At 40.0% G+C, this 19,495-nt stretch overlaps 1 protein-coding gene across 2 annotated transcripts in view; it reads right to left on the bottom strand.

Annotated features, from left to right (window-relative positions):
- The window catches only part of CRIM1 (cysteine rich transmembrane BMP regulator 1), a 769,789-nt gene that overhangs the window by 143,765 nt on the left and 606,529 nt on the right, over positions 1-19,495 (bottom strand). For both annotated transcript variants that reach the window (XM_056567417.1, XM_056567416.1), the window contains one exon: positions 1,663-1,819. In XM_056567417.1, coding sequence (XP_056423392.1) covers positions 1,663-1,819 — 157 coding nt within the window. The remainder of the gene's footprint in view (positions 1-1,662; positions 1,820-19,495) is intronic.

Below are 19,495 nucleotides of genomic sequence, written 5' to 3'. Positions count from 1 at the left end.
GCTGGCATTAGAACCGTTTGGAAATGCACTGTCTCCATAGACAGCAATGCATTTCTGAGTGGTGTCTGCTGAAATAATTGACTTGTTAATTCTTTTTGTGGAGGCCAGAAACTGAAACTTTGCCGTGTGCAAGGAGCAGCAGTATCCTATTGAAAACAATGGGACTTCCAGGGATTTTTTTCTGACGGATTCTGCTCAGAAATGTAGTCTTTTGAACATGGCCTAAGGATCCTTGGGCCCACCAGAGGAAATCAACACATACCTTTGTTGGTGTTGATGGGTTTACCACTTATAAAATTATGATTTTCTAAACAAGTGTCAAGGAGACAGGGCCAAGCTGCTTAAGTGCCAAAGTATTGTTTATATCCTGTGTCCCTGACCCTTTCCTGTCCTAGTTAATTGACATTCAGGTCGCCGAACTGCGTCTCCAAATACTATACAATACTGTGAAACTTGAGCAGCTCAGCTCCTTGACACTTGAGCCTGGGAAGAAAATCATAATTTTATAAGTTGTTGCAAACCCATCAACACTAGCAAAGGTATGTTTGATATTGCCTTCCTTTCACATCACACTGTCTGCAGTTCATATCCTAAAAATATTTTTTTTACCCTTAATGTTACCATTAAATGTATTCAGAAAAAAAAACTGCTGTTTTGGGGGGTTCCGTTCTTACCCTATGATATAAAGATTACATGTTAGCTTAATTCTACCAGTCAGCATGGTTACAGTGATACTGATTACTGAGAAATAGACTCTACTGGCAAGAAACTGTGCCCTAATTTAGCTCTAAATTAATGTTGTATTTTGCTGGTCCTGTCATTGTGTCAGAGCCTGGGCCCACTGAAGGATCCTCAGGTACTCTGGTGAGCCAGTCCAACCATATAGGATATAGAGGGGAAAAAAACACACTCCTTTAACAAAAATCTGTCTGTCTATCTTCGATACATGCGGGTGAAGTGCTCTCATTAAGAGGCTGGCGAGATGACAAATATTACTTACATACCAATAACTGTTTTTAATTGTTCTAAAAGTTATTTTACTTTAATGATGGCAGTTTTATAGGCAACTTACTATATTACCGTTTCATAATGTTTACAACATTTTAATTATTTCAATAAATATTTTAAATTTGCTGCTACTATTTTTTGTTCACATAAAAAAATACATAATATATCAGACCTGAAATATGCATGAAGGAGACATCATTAAAATAAGAAAACACGGTTTGCTACAAGAACATAATACTACCAGGTATTTTAATTTCCACTGACAACAGATGAATGGTTGTATGACTGGCAGGTACATCCAAAAAGTTACAGAATACCAGGGGTTTTAGAAAAGAATACATTAGGATGTTCTGTCAGTGTAATACATATGTACAAAAGAAATAAATCGGGGACCACTGTTGCCCCCCTGCTTAAGTTGCATATCATATCCAGAGATGTACTATAAACGTAATAAATGAAGTTGTTTGAGCAAAAATATGCACACAGAGGTTGCAGACGCTTCTGTCAGACAGAACATTTATTAAAATGCAGGGAGTTTCTAGCTCAGAATACTATTTCATGCTGGAGGGCTTCAGGGAGACATATCCCAGAATTTTATGAGTTTTTATGAGACTAACATTTCCTCAACAATGAAAAAGCACTGTGAATACTTACAGGTAGCCGAATGGACAATATTTGTCACAGACTATTGGCTTGCACTTCTTGGGCCTTGGTCGGCACTGGCAGATCTCACAGTTGTGGAAATGAGTCTGAAAGCCATAGGGACAGTCCAGGGCACAACCTGATATAAGTCCAGTGCAAAGCTCCTCTCCTTTAAAAGAAACAGAAAATGCACAAATTACAAATTATGGTATGAAAAATGTAAGAATGTATTTCTTGGCAGCTGAAATAGGAACTGCAATGTCTTATATGGAACAAGTTAAAACCAAAGTAAATTGGGCAATGGTAACGACATATTGACAGTATTCTCTTGGGGAAACAATAGAGACATTCTTTGCTTTAATATAGACATAAATAAACTATTTTTGGACAAGAATGCACAATAAACCTGATGTTAGCATAGCTAAAAGGGGTGCAGTGGTAGTAGTCACACCCAAGCACTGGTACCTACTTGGGCCTAAGAATCATACAAATTGCCATCACTGTTATAGCGAATAGCTACATTTTTTCAAGGTTACAAGCTTTGTTTCAGCAATGGGTGCATTGAACCCTTCTGTGCATTCTTTCTTTTCTATAAATCTTATGTATATTTTTCATTTTTCTTTTAGATACCCACAGCACTGTAGACAGACGGAAAAGAAATTCAAAAAGAAAATAACTTTCTCTGTACTAAACAGCAGCTGATAAGTACTGGAAGAATTTTTTAATAGAAGTAATTTACAAATCTGTTTAACTTTCTGGCACCAGTTAATTTAAATTAAATAGTTTTTCACTGGAGTAACCCTTTAAGCTGCTTTATAGACGCGCTAAAAAAAGCAGACTACATAGAGTCCATGTACTGTAGTTGTTCTGTACACAGTAGGTACGGCATGTGATTGCATGGTACACAGACAGTAGCAGTAGGAACAGTAGATAAACAAATGTGGCCCCTGAGATCTCAGTGTAGGAAGTATTTAGGCAGTTCTGACACCCTAGTCTTCCAATATTTACACACAATAATATGTAAGACTGGAGATGTTTAAAAAGCTTTCATCTTGTACGTAACACAGAATTATTTATATGAGACAACATCCATTTGACCTCCTTTTCATTTTCTGCCATCCTGTAAAATGTTTAGCCCGCTATATTGACAAGTCATAATGTCTGCGAGACAAAGCTCTTGTCATACGACTGGAAAGAAGCAAAAAGTTGCCAGGAGACTCTTGACAGTAGGCTGAACTGCTGACCCCTCCGTGACGTTCCGTCGTTTCTCATTTCTCTATTCAGCTTTTTTATCAAGTACACACTGCTGAATTAAGTGATTTGGCAAAATACATCTGGAACAATGAGAGAAGTGTTGTTCAAAATGCTTAGCGGGAATGTACTATTTCCTACCAAACAAAACACTGACACTAAGAAGAAACTTGGTCTGTATGTGCCAGAGAAAAATGGTAGCTCAATGGTTACCACTGCACCTTCTACACGAGATTAAGTCTGACTAGTGCAATACCGGATTGCGGAACTGTGACCCTAGCTATGCACCACGATACAGGCTGTAACTGAGCATAAGCAGAATTAATGCAATATATTTCATGTTTATGTTAACCTTTATACACTATTTAATCACTGAATCTACATAAAAATTTTCAACATTTTACGGTCTATCCCCCCAGAATAGGCCATCAATATCAGAATGGTAGGGTGGGAACTTGAGGCACCCCAACAATCAGCTGTTTGAGGAGTCTGCAGTGCACGTGCAATTGTGGCAGCCTCTTCACTGTTTACAGCTGCTTGTCCTGCTGTATTCTTAGTAGTGTCTCAGCAAGGAGCCGATGCCTTGTCCCATTCAATGGAAACACTGCAGTTATTTGTATTGCTGCTACTACATGTACAGCAATTGCAGGACAAGCAGTAGTAAACCGCCACAGCCTCTTCAAACAGCTGTTCAGTGGAGGTGGTGGGTATTGGACCCAGCCGACCAGTATTTTAAACAGTTTGCATAACCCTTTAGGGGGTTATCTGGTGAAAAAAAAATTTTAAGTTATGTTCCCTGGCTTGGTAATAAAATAAAAAATAAAAAAAATAAGCTTATACCTCTCACTCTCCCCACCAGTCTATGGTATCATGGCGTCCAGCCTGCAGCCCCTGACATTTCCCTGCAGTGATGTAGCCAACAGTGAAGATCTGCCAATCAATGGTCGCAGCAGTGTCCTGCCTTATTCAGCACTGTTATGTCAGCTGCAGATGCTACGCAAAGTGTCAGATATGACGCCCCAATATAGGGAGCGAGAGAGGTATGTATAAGCTTTTTTTTTTTTATTATTATTACCAAGCCTGGGCACATGACTGAAAAAAAAAATGAATTAAGCTTTCATCAGTATGCAAGAGATATGGCACTTCCTCCTAGTAGTTGGTCAAGTAGGAATCCCAATCCTCTTAATACTTGTCAAATAAACTTGACACTCAGAATATGATGCAACAGATTTTTTGGAACAGTCCTTAAATAAATTGACGTTTCGGTCCTATCTGGACCTCCTGGTAGGACCGAAACATCAATTTATTTAAGGATGGTTACAATATAATTCATGGCATCATATTCTGAGTGAAAAGCTTTCATCAGATAACCCCTGCTTGAGCACAAACATTATTTACATCCATATCTATTTTTGTGTAATACAGAAATAATGGCGATCGGATGGGCGCATAAAATAGGTGTACATTTTAAAAATGTATGGGTTTGGCTAACCCCATTAAGGCCACTCGTGCACAAGTGTTATTTACAGCTATATCTGCCTTTTGTGGACCGCAATATAGAGCATATCTTGATTTATAGGGCTATTCACATGAGCATATAAAATAGGTGCACATTTTAAAAATGAATCATGAGAAGGATTAAAGGAAATCTGTCATCAATGTCACTAACCTGCCACTACAAACAGGTAGCGTAGGCAACACCGATATTTACCTGATCCAGTTCTGTGCCCTGGTTCTCTCACAATCTTCCGCTGTATTGTCTGTTCTGGGGCCAACTTGGAGCATGGAAGGAGCTTCCTAATGTAACTGCTGCTGTGTCTCTGCTGGGTCCCGCTACTAGCAAACAGCAGTGGTGATTTCATGAAGCTCCGCCCATGCACCAAATTGGCCCTGGAACAGAAGAAAAATCGGAAGATCGCGGGAGAACCAGAGCACGGAACAGGATCAGGTAAGTATGACAGGTTAGTGTACATGAAACTGATGACAGATTTCTTTTAAAAACTAATTTTGTATTGTATCTGATCTACAAAGTGAGCTCAATTTCCAGCCTAGGATTAGGATTTACAGTATAGAAATTTGGATCCATAATATAACTGGATTTTATATCAATATTACGTATGTTAAGCAATAGCATTTAAAGATAACTAGAGTGTGGAAATCTGTTTGTGTAACCATAGACCACTTAGCAATCTTGCAAAGCTGAATACTTCTTATTTAGGAAGTGAGATGGATGCGGTAAGAATTCATTACAGAAATGCTGGGCTTCACTAGAGTTTACCTCTAACACATGACAAATGAATAGTCCAACGGTATGTGACAAAATCTTATGATGTTCCCACCCGATATACTGAGAAGAGCGAGGTTCTGACACAAGACACTGCTTTCTGAGTTAGGAAGCATTCAGTAGCTTTAATGGGAGACAGGACAGTAGTTTCATATGCTATATACAAGGCGCTTTAGGACACAGATAACGCGCTCATCATTTTAAACTGTGAATATCCCGATAATGGAATCAGTGAGCTAAAGGCAAGAGCACAATTTTCCTACATGCTGTACTAAGATGAAAGCTCAGTAGGTATAATTGATAATGATTAAAGGATTACTTTCTATTTATGATATGCAAGGAGAAATGGAGTGAGTCCCTTGAAACTAGGTCTCATTTGTGATACATTTGTGCTTAATTAAAGGTAGTTTTACTGGGTACTATTCTAAATGTGCACTTCAAAAACAACATATAGGTATTTACACAAACTTCAATACCGGCTCGCATCGCTTTGACAAGCTGCCACATATTCTACCGATGAAACCACCTGATACTTCCCAGTTTCACGTTCCCAGAAAATCGCAGAAAGAAACAATTAACCTCTGCAGAGAGGGGTCCTGTCCTGGTGGCTATGTTAATTTGACCACAGTGAGAGGCACTTAACTGCTGGGCATGAAAGCCCACTGATTGTATATAATGTTTTCAAGGATGATAGCACCCGGCTGGATGCAGTCACAATCAGTGATTTATTTGTACTCTGCACTGCTCCATCTAATGAGAACAGACCCCTGCTGGGTCAGAGTGGTACAGGTGTTTATGCATGCTCGCCACCGCCGCTTCTTACAAGGTCATATTGATCCCTCAGGTTTCCAATCAAACAGATTCAATGTTGGTGAGTCTACAAGAGAGACTTATTCAAAGTAATTTACCTGCGTGAAATGTATTCCTCAATTAAGAGGCACTCAGGTATTCTTCCACATTAATCTCTGGCTGGACTACTGAACCTCTTAGCGCTGGTGACAGATGATGTGTCAAAGCCATGAAATCTTGATTCTGCTAACTAATTTATTAGACTGACCCTCTGATTTAAAGAGGACGTAAACTCGTAGTGGGAATATTATGCTTTACCAGTGCCAATATATAAACAGCAATAGGAGCACAGTGCTCCACATTTATTGACTATTACTGATTTAAGGTGAACTTACAAACAGCACATTTCGTGAAAAATATTTCTACACCTCTAAATCTATGTGCTTGCGACACAACAACCTCATTCAGATAAACAAATTATTTTCTGCTGTAGAGATAACAAATCTGACACATATAAAAATCCAGAAAAAAAACAACACTGCCGTCCTCAGCATCTTAGGCTAAGTTTCTATTTGGTTTTTTGTCCTGCGTTTTTTGGGTTGAAAAAAACTCCTGAAAAAACGCCTGAAAAAACGCCAGTGCAATTTCCTGTGTCTGGCGTTTTTTCTGCTGGTTTTTCTGGAATTTTTTCATTTGTTTGGAAATTGCACCTTGGCAGTTATATCACGGACTGCCACCAATTGATGTAGATATAGCTTGTTACTGCATTAATATCCACTTATAGACAGTCCTTTTGTTTATTCTTGGAGGACTGTCAGCACAAAAAATATGAAGGATAGGCTTACACATAGTTACCTACAACCTATCAAACCGGACCAATGGTTAACATCTAAAATCAAAGGGACCTATCCATGTGGCAAATGTACCGTTTGTCCCTATATCAAGAAAAGTAAGACATTTTCCAGTGTCACACAAGAATTTGAAATGAGGTCATTTGCTAATTGTGACACAAAGGGTGTAGTATACCTTCTTACATGTGTGTGTCCAAAAAATTACATAGGCAAGACTTTTAGGCCCCTTAAAAAAAAGAATTCAGGAACACCTGGGGGATATAATACATGCTAGGGACACCCCAGTGGGTATTCATTTTGCGAATCATCATGACTGTAGTCCAGTAAATCTAAAGATACAGGTGATAGAGGTGGACCCCCAATCACCAAGAGGAGGAAATTGGGACAAGAACCTCCTGCAGAGGGAAGCGGAGTGGACCTCTAGATTGGACACTGTCAAGCCTAAAGGATTAAATGATTTTATATCTTATGCATGTTTTATCTAAAATAAGTCTTATATAACCCTACGTTAGCTGTCAAGAAAAGGAATAGGGTGAAAAACATGCATCTACTGATGTTGGGCAAAATGGATCTCTTTCAAATATGTTACATTCACATGTTAAGATCTGTGATACTGACTTAATGGGTCAAGTAAATAGGTGTATATAATATCTACCTGATCAGAGAAGGACGTCTTGATCGGCATCAGTATCAAGGCTTGGAATACAAACGAGTGGTTGTCAAGACTGCCGGATGTCAGAACGAGGCGTGAAGCGCTACCTGACACACATCAAACCCTCCCACGCAGCGGGATACTCCGAAACCTCTACGCGCAGTACCTGGGTCGAGGGAGTCATGTGACTATGGGGAGGAGGAGTTACAGGCTATAAAAAACAGTGCGAACTGATTATTCAGTGTACGGCCGCCACCAGAGACGCACACAGAGATCCGGGCACACTGCAACATGCCAAGACGCCGGTCCCTGATGACTGATGGCAAAGGAAACGCGTAGGACCCCTGTCTGGACACGCGACAGATACGTAAATATACTATGGATCAACACAGACGTGTTGTTTGATTATGAGTACTGTCTATGCAAATAGGGCAAGTGCAATGATACAGACGCCGCTACAGGATTAGTCTCACTATGCAGCTGCTATCGGAGGACTATTGCTGTTCTGATGGAATAATGGATAAGTGCAATGTCTATATGCTGCTTATATTAAATGCAATTCTCAAAGGCTGCTAACAAGACTGTGTTAAATTAGAGTCCAGTGGGACTGCTGCACTGAAGGTGTACGGAATTGTGGATAAAGTGCAATGCCAATATGCTGTTACTAAGTGCAATTCTCAGATGCTGCTAACGAGACTGTATTAATCTAGAGTCCATTCGGACATCTAAGTGTTGTTGCTAACAGTGATGAGTGCAATGATGAAATGCTGCTGTGTGAAGTGCAATATCCAGTTGTTGCTGCAAGGATTATGATAATGGGGAGTCCCATGGAATGAAATGCACTGATCACCTTGATGAACTTTGAAATATCTAGCACTTTATCTACAGAAAGGAGAATAGAGTATTCTAGCACTGACTGAGTACACATTTGCACTTTTGTGGCCGAGGGATTTTGTGCGAATATACCAGAGGCACTTTACTACCCCTGAAATGGATAAATAGCTGGGGACAAGAGCCCTATTATGAAATATTGCTGACAGTCCTCCAAGAATAAACAAAAGGACTGTCTATAAGTGGATATTAATGCAGTAACAAGCTATATCTACATCAATTGGTGGCGGTCCATGATATTAAGTTTTTGTGCACTAGTGAGCTATTTTTGGTTGTTTTGTTGTTTTTAATAGCTATATTAAAAGTTAAGTTTTATAATATTATCTGAGTATAAGGTTCCCTTCTATCGCTGCAATACTAATGAACTGGGAGACCTAAACCTGTGGCTTGAAGCTGATATATAAAAATTACTTGGGGTTGATTATCCCCCCTCCATCTTAATCCCCTTTTGCAATTATCCCCCTTCCATCTTAATCCCCTTGTGCCATTATTATCCGATATGGCAAAAGGGGATCAGAGGGAGGGGGAATGGCGCAAGGGGATTAAGATGGAAGGGGAGAGGGATAATGGTGGAGGGGGGGGGGGTGAGGGGGAATGGGGAGTAATAAAATACAAGGTATTAAATTTTAATGCCTTGTGCTTTATTATTCCCCATTCCCACCTCCGCCATTATCCCTCTCCCCCTCCATTTTAATACCTCCGGCCCATACAGTTGTTTTTACCTTTTTTTTTTTTTACCTGGTGTCCTGCAGTCCCGTTGCCTGCTCCTTCACGCAGCGCGTCCCGTTCGGCGGAGCCGCACTGACGTGTGACGTCCTCCTGCGCAACGTCAGGGGAGGTCACACGTCTCCCCGGCAACCACGCAGCTCACTTACAGTAGCTCGTGCCGCGCCACTGCACAGTGAGCTGTTGCGGCTATGCCCTGACAAATACTGGCCAATGCATGGCCAGTATTTGTCAGCGCTTTTGCGTACCCCCAAGCAACCCCTGGCGTACCCCTAGGGGTATGACTTAACACTATAATCGGCATATGAACCGAGCCCAGTGAGGTCATACATTTTGTTTACTGCACGGAGTATTCAAGTAGTCTCAGCTATTCTATGTAGGGGTATATAGTTAAATAAAAAAAATACTCTATGTCTAAGTTTCAACTTGTTTTTTTCAGGCACTTTTTGGAAAACCGTCACTCAGTTTTTGAGTTAAAGGCAGAAATTTATTCAAAAGGAATAGGACATATAAAGAAAGGACTTACGGTACATTTCTCCTCCCTTCTGATTTTGGCTCAAAAACTGCCAGAAAAAAAAACAAGTGGAAGCTTAGCCTATAACTTATCTTTTTATAATTTTTTCTGTACACTGGAATCTAACAGGCGACATATGTTACTGTAAGCCTAGTTTTAGGTGCTATGGGAATAGAGCCTAATAAATGTCATAGAAGTGGCCCTAAAATATAGTGTGATCAGTGGTGGTTCCATATACAAAGTTTACTGTAGTTCCAAGTTTTCATCATATTAATTGCGGAATTTATACTTTAGACTTTGGCCCATCAAGACAACACCTGCCTATATGCCCCATCAGGGTGAAGAGACCATTATATGAGCTGGAAAAGAGGGTCACTTAAATGGCTGACATGTTGTGTTACATTTACCAAATTTACAGGTACACTTTAAATAGTCACTAACCTTTTAACAAATATTTTAGGATATGCTGTCATATGTGTGTACATATGTAGTAACAGTATTTCTAGCCACTATACAACCCGTAGATGGCAATTTTAATCAGTTTTCCCCAATGTAGCATTAGAGGGACATTTATCAATGTTGGCTGTAGAATGCCGTTTTCCCCAGCAGAATTTTTTGGGCAATTTTGGCTAACTTGCGCCCAATTTACTATAAAAGGCACACAGCTTTAATAAGTATTGTGTAATTAGAATTTTAGCTCAGATTTAGCTGGCTCCAGCCACAAAGGAGCCCTTTTGCAAAAAAGCGCATATAATAAATAACATCCACTGCATTGGGAAAAGGACACTGGCTGGATTTCACAGCCAGTTTGCAAAAAAGGGCCTATCTTCAACTTTCAATCTTCAATTTTTAAATACCAGGTGCAAGATGCCTACAATGGACATATAAGGAGAGGAGATCCTGCTCACATGTATCTATACACCCTCAGCAGCACCCTCAGGGGGGCCTCTCTCATTTCGGAGAAGGGCTTGCGATAGACCGCATCATAATGCACTTTTTTTTTTGTGTGAACACTTGCACTTTTTACTTGCACTTGGGTGACTTGAGAGCACGTACCTCGGCTCTTCAGGTTGTAGATCTCACCAATAGTAAACCTGGACCCCTGCCAGAGATGTAACTGGAAGAATACAGGGCACTGAAAGACAGTCCATGGAGCCCACAAATCCATACAGCGATCTGACCTATTCTGTACTGACACGGTCAGGCTCTCCAGCCTCTGCATCTCTTCACCCTCTTAACCCAAAGCTATAGGGAAGGGAGAGAAGGCTGGAATTAAAGCCAGCATTAATGAGGTATTTAAAGGGGTATTCCGGGAATTTTTTTTATTTGACTATGCTACAGGAGCTGTAAAGTTAGTGTAGTTCATAATATAGTGTCTGTACCTTATTTATTTTTATCAGCATACAAAATGACTGTTGTCTCAGATTTTTCCCAGCTTGCAATGCGGCCGAGACCTGACTCACTAGTCAGCTGATGACAGGGAGCCTGTCTGCTTCAATGGGTGGAGGGATCGATCTGCAACTAATGCAACAGCTGTAGGCACCCTGATTGAAAACCACAGGTCTTTTGTTTCAATGGGTGGGGTGGCTGATGTGTGGGAAGGAGGAAAATAGAATTGTGGGATTTGTAGTAAAAAAAAAAAAAAAAAAAACAGTCAAGCAGGAAATACAAGTTCACAAAAAGCCAGCCACAGTGTTATGGTAATCTCAGGCATTTAGCCCCAAGACAAGCGCAGATCCTTCCTAAGCATGTCCATTACTGTCTGCCAGGTACGAACTAAAATCCCCTTATAGTGGATAACCCCTTTAAGCCATTTTTATGAAAGCTCAGCTGTCTGTGCTCCACAACCACTAACTTCCATTGTCAGCCATATAACAAAGTATACCCCTACCAGCTTTGTTTATCATGGTAAGGTAGTTCAATTGTGACACTGGTGAGAAAGAAAGTCACTACTACCTTCTTCTTACAAAGGTTTCTGCAAAAGACAATATACAGCAGCGTGAGATAGAACTGAATGAAGATATACACTGGAGTTTTCCCAGACAAATATAGCCATTTTATTGTACATCCTGAGGCACATACCCTGAACAGCTTTTGTTTCAATGTCTGGAAATACACTTTATTAATGAAGTCTGCACACTCACAGGAAATGTGTAGACCTGTAGTCAATGACTGTTAGAAATCCAATGAATATTCCATATACAGTAATGGAAAGATAAAAGCCTCTGGATAAGAGTGTTAATATTTTCTTTCTTTGTTATTTAGTTCTGCTTGAAAAGGGTCTTGCTCCATAATAAAGGAAAACTGCAAGTTAAATGTTGTGAATAGTAATAATAGCTTAATGGATTGAGAAAAAAATCAGACTAAAACAATCAAGGGACATTTTAGTGTGTAATGGGCTTCCTTGTTCTCCTCTGTGTGCTGCCATATTAAGGCTTGTGTAGTTCTCTACTGTCTGTCACGTCCCATGAAGCCTTTTATAGGCTTGTCTGTGACAAGGACCATTTCATTACAGCGTGAGGAGGTGTTCTCACTTTAATATGAAAACCTTTTCTCTTTACAGTCACAAATCATCAACCCAGCTCAAGTCAATGAGATGTGGTATTGTATAGTCAAAAAAGCTATTGTCCTTTCCTGCTGTGATTTTATTTATATGTATATATTTTAACCATGGCTCTAAAGTTTATATTCATAACAAAATAGCTACAAACTGTTACTAGTTCACTTTCCTGAAAATAAATATATGCCTTGTCAGTACCTACATAACATACATTTAAAAGAACAGCATGTAAACTGGGTTAAAAACCTGAAAAAAACTAAACTTGCTTAACAGCTCTCCCACTTCTTTCATTCGGCCCTGCTGTCCTCTGCTTTCTGGTCCTCGATTGAACACATAGGAAATATCCACCCAGCCAATCACTTGGATACAGCAGTGACTTTCTGAAGTCACTGATTGGCTGAGCAGGCATGTCCTTGTGTCGAGATGGACCACAGGAAGTTGAGACCTGAAGGAACGCAGGCACTACCAGAACGGCAGCAGCAGGGGGATTGGTGAAGAGAGTACTGTTTATGTTTTTAGCCCAAAGTTTTTTTGATTTTTTTTTCTGCTAAGCAATTAAATACTTTAGTAGCACAAGCTTAAGATTCAAGTACATATTTCATGCCAATAGGACACAACTACTTAATAAAGTACAGATTTACTGTAGCAATGGATATCGTTAATGCATTAACCTTAGCCAGCAATGTGATAGGTCGGAATATCTTAATGCACCAGGAATACGAAAAAAAAAGGCCAATAATTGAGATGTAACGTTAAACGTAGGTTTGTGAGTTGTAATACCAAAGAAGAAACCACAGTTCAGCCAGCTCAACCTGCACATAGGTAGGCAGGGATCAATCTTCCACAGATAGAGAAAAAAATAGAGTATACAGACCAGCACTCCAACATATTTTAAAATGTCAAGATGCTTTACTGAAATCCATTAAAAACCATCAGAACCATTACAGACTAAGTCTCCATTGTGAACATCCTACATAAGAAATAGAACATGCCGTACATTCAACCTTATAAACAACATGTGTTGAATTGCAATTAATAAACTTCCTGATAAAATCATCTGTTTTGCAAAAAATGACAACATAAATACCTAGATTCATCACAAGGAAAGGGTCCTGGTGGGAAAAAGTCTTTAAGGCGGTCATAGCCACATAGCGAAGAAAAGGACATAATGACTCCAAGAATATGCCATCTGTAAGACACTGGACGCAACTGCAGTGCAATCACTTGTACGGTCTGCAAAGCATGAGTATATCTGTGATGGCCAATACTTGGGTGCTGTTTTGGTGGATATGGGTCTATGTACAGTGGTTTCTATTCATTATCAGTACGGTGGTATTATCCAGTCACTATATGGTGGTAATGGTAGTGGTTATGGTGTGGTACAATTATTTGTCCCTTGTAAGGTGGTGTTATTGGTTTGTATATAGTGATTTAATATTAGTATGATGGTATTATTAAAACACTGCAGTGGTAATATTTTGTCCTGGTATGGAGGTTATATAATTTTTTTTTTATTAAAAGAGTACTCCGACCCTAATAATCCAAAGGATAGGGGATAAGATGTATGATTGCGGGGGTCCCGCCGCTGGGGACCCCCGCAATCTGTCATTGCGCACCCACCTTTGTGCTCTCCGCAGCGCTAGAGGCTTCAAGTGTGTAGCATAACAACCACAGGGCCGGAGTACCGTGACGTCACGACTTCTGCGGGCGTGACGTCACACAGGGGCGGAGTTGTGATATCACGATACTCCCCCATGTTTGTCACGTTACACACTTGGAGCCTCCAGCGATGCGGAGAGCTCACAGAGGTGGGTGCGGAATGACAGATTGCGGGGGTCCTCAACAGTGGTACTCCCACGATCATACATCGTCAAGAGGATAGAGGATAGGATCAATTAGGGCTGGAGTACCCCTTTAAGTCCCAAACCTTGAGAAAATCCTGCATGCGCTTCTGGTAAGCAGTCATGCATACCCTTTCTGCAACGCTACTCTCTTACTTTAACTGGGTGACCACAATACTTACAACCCAAGTTACATCACTAGTCTGTAATAGATCATATGGTTTTCATCGTATTTCAATAAAGCATCTTGACATTTTAAATGACGCTTAAGATTGGAATAAGTTGCCAGGGTTCAAGATAAGGCTTTCTACATCCGTAATAAGAAATTGTTTCAGTAGAACTTTTTTTTTCTGCAAATTTGGAACCGTCAGATTTCTTCCCGACAATTTTAATCCCCACCTCCCAACCCTAAGCCATGTGCCCCCACAATTTCTTTAGAAATGTGACACAAGCAGAACATGTTTGATACCAATCTCTCTCTAGGCCACATAACACTATCGTTATGGTGTCCAAATTCTCTATCAGTCTGCAAAATATTCTGCATCACTGAAGCTATAACCATTTTCCCTCCAAGTCCATGCACCCCTGCATAACAATGAGATAATATGCCGCACTTTCTACCTTTGTAAATGAGCCTGACTGCCTGTGATCTTTCTCTGCAGAATATTTTCTTAATACTTGTGGAAGGATCTTTACTGCTTTACGCTACACTCTTCACTCTCCCATAACACCTAGTTATCAAATCCCTTGCCGTTATCTTATGCATTATGTTTCTCACATTTCCACTCTGCTGTAGCTTTTGGATCATAATGTATAACGAATGAATATTATTAACTAGCAATTGCACCTTAAAGATATTTATACAGCAGTCTATCAGTGCTATTACAGTGATATATACAAAAGTGTACCTATAGTGTAGCTCTAGAGTCCAGTAGCTGAGGGGAAGGCATCTCCATTATGTAAAGTACTGTCTCGTATTTTATTTTAGCTTTTAATTAGATGTAAGTCTATTGACATTATGTGTTGTTAATGCTGTAGTAATTTTTTTTATTGTTTTATTTTCCTGAGGGTAGTCATATTTGAGGCAAAATTAATTTTTGTGGTTTTGTGCTTTATGGTAGCTGCAATGAGTGGGAGAAAAATCTCAATACACTTATTGGGGAGATTATCAAAACCTGTCCAGAGGAAAAGTTGCTGAGTTTCCCATAGTAACCAATCAGATCGTGTCTTTCATTTTTCAGAAAAGAAAGAAGCGATCTGATTGGTTGCTATGGGCAACTCAGCAACTTTTTCTCTAGACAGGTTTTGGCAAATCTCCCCAATTGAGTCCAGCTCCCTCCTCTAGAAACAAGGGAGTGTCAATAGAGACATATACAGAACTGAAATCTGTATTATGCTGTTTATCTAGGTCTCCACCTGTATAGCAGGGCTGTCCTAAAATCCCCTACCCACTACCCACCCAGTCCCAGTATACACAGCAAAGCTGATAGATGAGCTGCAGTAAGCAGAAAATGTCTGTTTATTGTGTGTACTCTATTGGTCAATTTGAAAACTGGAACATTTTCAATACTATATATATATATATATATATATATATATATATAGATGGTGACATTAAAAACACAATATAAAATGTTATAATAAAAACCTGATTTAAGTTATATGTTATGCTCTTACGAGATATTCCCTTTAAGGGTCTATTTACACGTACAGTATCCTGCGCATATTTGATGCACAGGATTTGAAGCTGCAGTTTTTATGCTGCATAATGAAAACGAAATGACTGAAATGACTGAACACAGCTTCAAATTTTCAGCTTCTAATCCTGTACATCTAATAAGCACAGGATACTGTAGGTGTGAATACACCCTTTAGGGTAGGGTTACACGTGCCGTATTTTGCTACCTATTTGCTGCAGCTGATTTTGCTACCTATTAACTTCAGTGGGTAGGAAAATATGCAGCAGCAAATACGCAGTAATATACTGCACCTGTGACCCTACCCTAAAGGTGCCTTACAGCAGAGGATGTTTAGGGACTACAGTGTATAATATATGGTGGCTTTGATAATCACTATGGTTACTTGTTACCTCCTGGTACATAACATATAGCGGTGCCTTTCATTGCTTGATTCTTCTCCTAGCTGTAACACAAATTATTGCAAACAAACTATGAACTAAAATCAGAATCCAACTGATGCCAAAGACACCCAGAAATTCATGTAAATGCATGCATTCTGTATAGTCATTGCATCTGTTTCAAATATAAAAAATGCTGGTGTGAACACAGCCCTACACTGCCAGATGGTAACTACCAAAGCTAAGTGAATGAATATGTTTATACATTTCCGTTACTTCTTTTAAACCTATAAAAATGTATTACAAATTTAACAAAGTTATAAAAATATGTGTCTATTTTTAAAACAAGAAGAAATGAACTGTATCCTAGACAGAGATGAAATAAAATTATGTGCTCTGGATGTGAGAATACGATTTCACTGCCACCCCATACTGTGAGTGACATATCTTGCTTTTCCATGTATATGCTTTATACCAATTTTGCTCTAATCCTTGATATTTCACAGATAACAGAGAGTGGCTCTTTCTTAGTGAGCAAACAAACTTCCTTTGTACAAGGCTTCAAAGATAGCAAAGCATATTTCTGCCAGAAGCTCAGAACTTCAGCTTCTGGAATGAATGCCAGGGATAGCCTGCATGATACGCTGTCCCCATTCAAGACAAGAAACAAAGTGGCAGCAGTTATTGACACTGCTATAACGTCCTCTGAAACAGAATCACCTACTGCAAATATAAACACCGAAAAAACAGCTCTTACCAGCAGACACTAGTGACGCATCCCTTTTTAGCATGGATTTTAATCCTACCTCTTCCAAATACAACTTATTATAAGTGATACATTACTCACATCCCATCTGTTCTGCATAACACATAGAGGTCATACAAGACTTCTAAACACTGGGGCAAAGAGAACGTTAAGAGGTCATGGATGTAGCTGTGCTGGAGTAAAACAAATGTAGGACTAGTGATGCTGAATATGCAGAAAAAGTGCTTCTTTAACCTGTTAAGGACGGCGGGTGTATCCATACGCCCCCGTTTTAAAGTCTTTAAGGACTGAGGGCGTATGGATACGCCTGTGGGAATTCCAGTCCCCGCCGCTAGCCGGTTGGGGACCGGATCGGGATGCCTGCTGAAATCATTCAATTCAGACATGCGATTTTCTCCAATTCCGGGCTGATCGGGTCTCTGGTGACCCGATCACCCAGAAAATAGGGATGATCGGAGTTGTCAGTGACAGCCCCAATCATCCTAAGGGATAGGAGTGAGGTCGCAGTGCTGCAATCTCCTCCTATCCCCTGCCATTAGTCAGAACTGAGTTCTGACCAATGGCAGCGCAGGACAGTGGGTTGCCATGGAAACCCCCCGTTCTGCCCACCTCTGGATGTCGGGCAGAACATGGGGGGGGAAAAGATGGAGGACTGTACCTGAGGAGAAGATGAGTGGGGCCCAGCAATCATCGCAGACATCCACCGGAGATCACGGCTCAGGTAGGGAAACGACGGTGGGGGAGAGAAATGAAAGTGAAAGTAAAGTGATCTTTACTGTGGCAACCACTAGGAAGGCCGGACTGCAACTCTCAGCATGCCCAGACAGCCAAAGGCTGTCTGGGCATGCTGGGAGTTGTAGTTTTGCAACATCTGGAGGGTCACAGTTTGGCGACCACTGTTACAGTGGTGCCCAAACAGTAGCCCTCCAGATGTTGCCAAACTACAACTCTCAGCATGCCTAGACCGCCCAGGCATGCTGGGAGTTGTAGTTCTGTAACATCTGTCCCTTCAGATTTAGCAATTTTCATGAAATTTTTGAAAATTGCTGCTATACTTTGAAGCCCTCTAATTTTTTCAAAAAGTAAAAATATTTCCATTTTATGATGCCAACATAAAGTGGACATATTGTATTTGTGAATAAAAATAAAATTGATTTGGAATATCCATTTTCCTTACAAGCAGAGAGCTTCAAAGTTAGAAAAATGGGGATTTTTAGGAAATTTGGGGATTTTTCACCAAGAAGGGATGCAAGTAACGCCGAAAATTTACCACTAAAGTAAAGTAGAATATGTCACGAAAAAAAATCTCAGAATCAGAATATTCGGTTAAAGTTATTAACGCTTAAAGTGACGGTGGTCAGAATTGCGAAAAAGGGCTCAGTCCTTAAGGTGAAAAAGGGCTCAGTCCTTAAGGGGTTAATTAAAAAAAAAAGTGCTCCACTGTTGAGATGTGCTTCACATCCTTACTTCATGCAGCTGTCTGTGCTAACGACTAAGGCTTATTTCACACGTGTATGGGTATACATCTGCAAAATGGATGTGAAATGCAGATGTATTACGGATATAATGTTACCAGTATGACATCAGTATTGCATCCTTATTTCTGTAAATACTGATTGGTGTCCTCTAAATAGGAAAACAGATGCCAAACAAATGAAAATACATTATTAATCAAATATAAATGCGTCCATACTTTATTCCCTCTCTGTACTCATCAATGGATCTTCTCCATCCCCAAATGAAAGTGGCACATGATACGTTTTTATAATACACACATATTTTATATTCCTATGTAAATAGCCCTAACATGAGCTCTGTATTGCAGTCTACAAAAAACGGATGTAATACAGATGCAAAACTGTGTGTGGAAGGAGCTTTAGGGTGGGTTCACAAATGGCAGATTTTGTTACAGAAATGTCTTCAACAGTCCCACTCACATGTATGGAACGCGTATAAAACCCGAAACACCCCTATACAGATAAAAGTAGCCGATTTTACAGTTGCCGAAAATTCTGTACACAATCTGCACTCAAGTAGGCTTTCTGTCACCATGTTTAAACTTACCTCACATTGCCAACCATTTACTATTCCAAAGTATATTCCCTATGGCCCTGGTTTACTATTGCAAACCCGACATGTTTTGTAGGGTTGTGCGCCATATTCTGTCACATTGCGCCATAAATTCTGTTTGCGACAGAATTGGAAAAAAACAGACTAACTCTCCATTTGACTGAGAAAACCCGAAAAAGGGGCGTGGCTGTCGGGAAAAGAGGGTGTAGACACTGAAAAGGGTCCGCTTCCCCAACAATTTCACAAAATCCCAACATATTTAACTAAGGTTGCCACTGAAAATGTGGTGGATTTCAGCTGAGGAAAACCAGACAGATCAGAGCATGTGTAAAAAAAAAAAAAAAAAAAAAAGCAAAATGTAGGGAAAAGTGCAAAATGTAGGGAAAAGTGCAAAATGTAGGGAAACCTTAGTAAATACTGTGGGAAAAAAATTCTAGGGAAGTAAAACCCACATCGAAAACTAAACAACACTCTTAGTATATCAGGGCCTATTTCTTTAAAGACATTTAAATGTATCAGGTTTATTATGTGTTCTGTGCTTGACCTGGTGGGAATGCAGTTAACACTGACAGC

Source organism: Hyla sarda, chromosome 3, assembly GCF_029499605.1.
Source record: "Hyla sarda isolate aHylSar1 chromosome 3, aHylSar1.hap1, whole genome shotgun sequence".
NCBI lineage: Eukaryota > Metazoa > Chordata > Amphibia > Anura > Hylidae > Hyla > Hyla sarda.
This window is presented reverse-complemented; position numbering and strand designations above follow the sequence as displayed.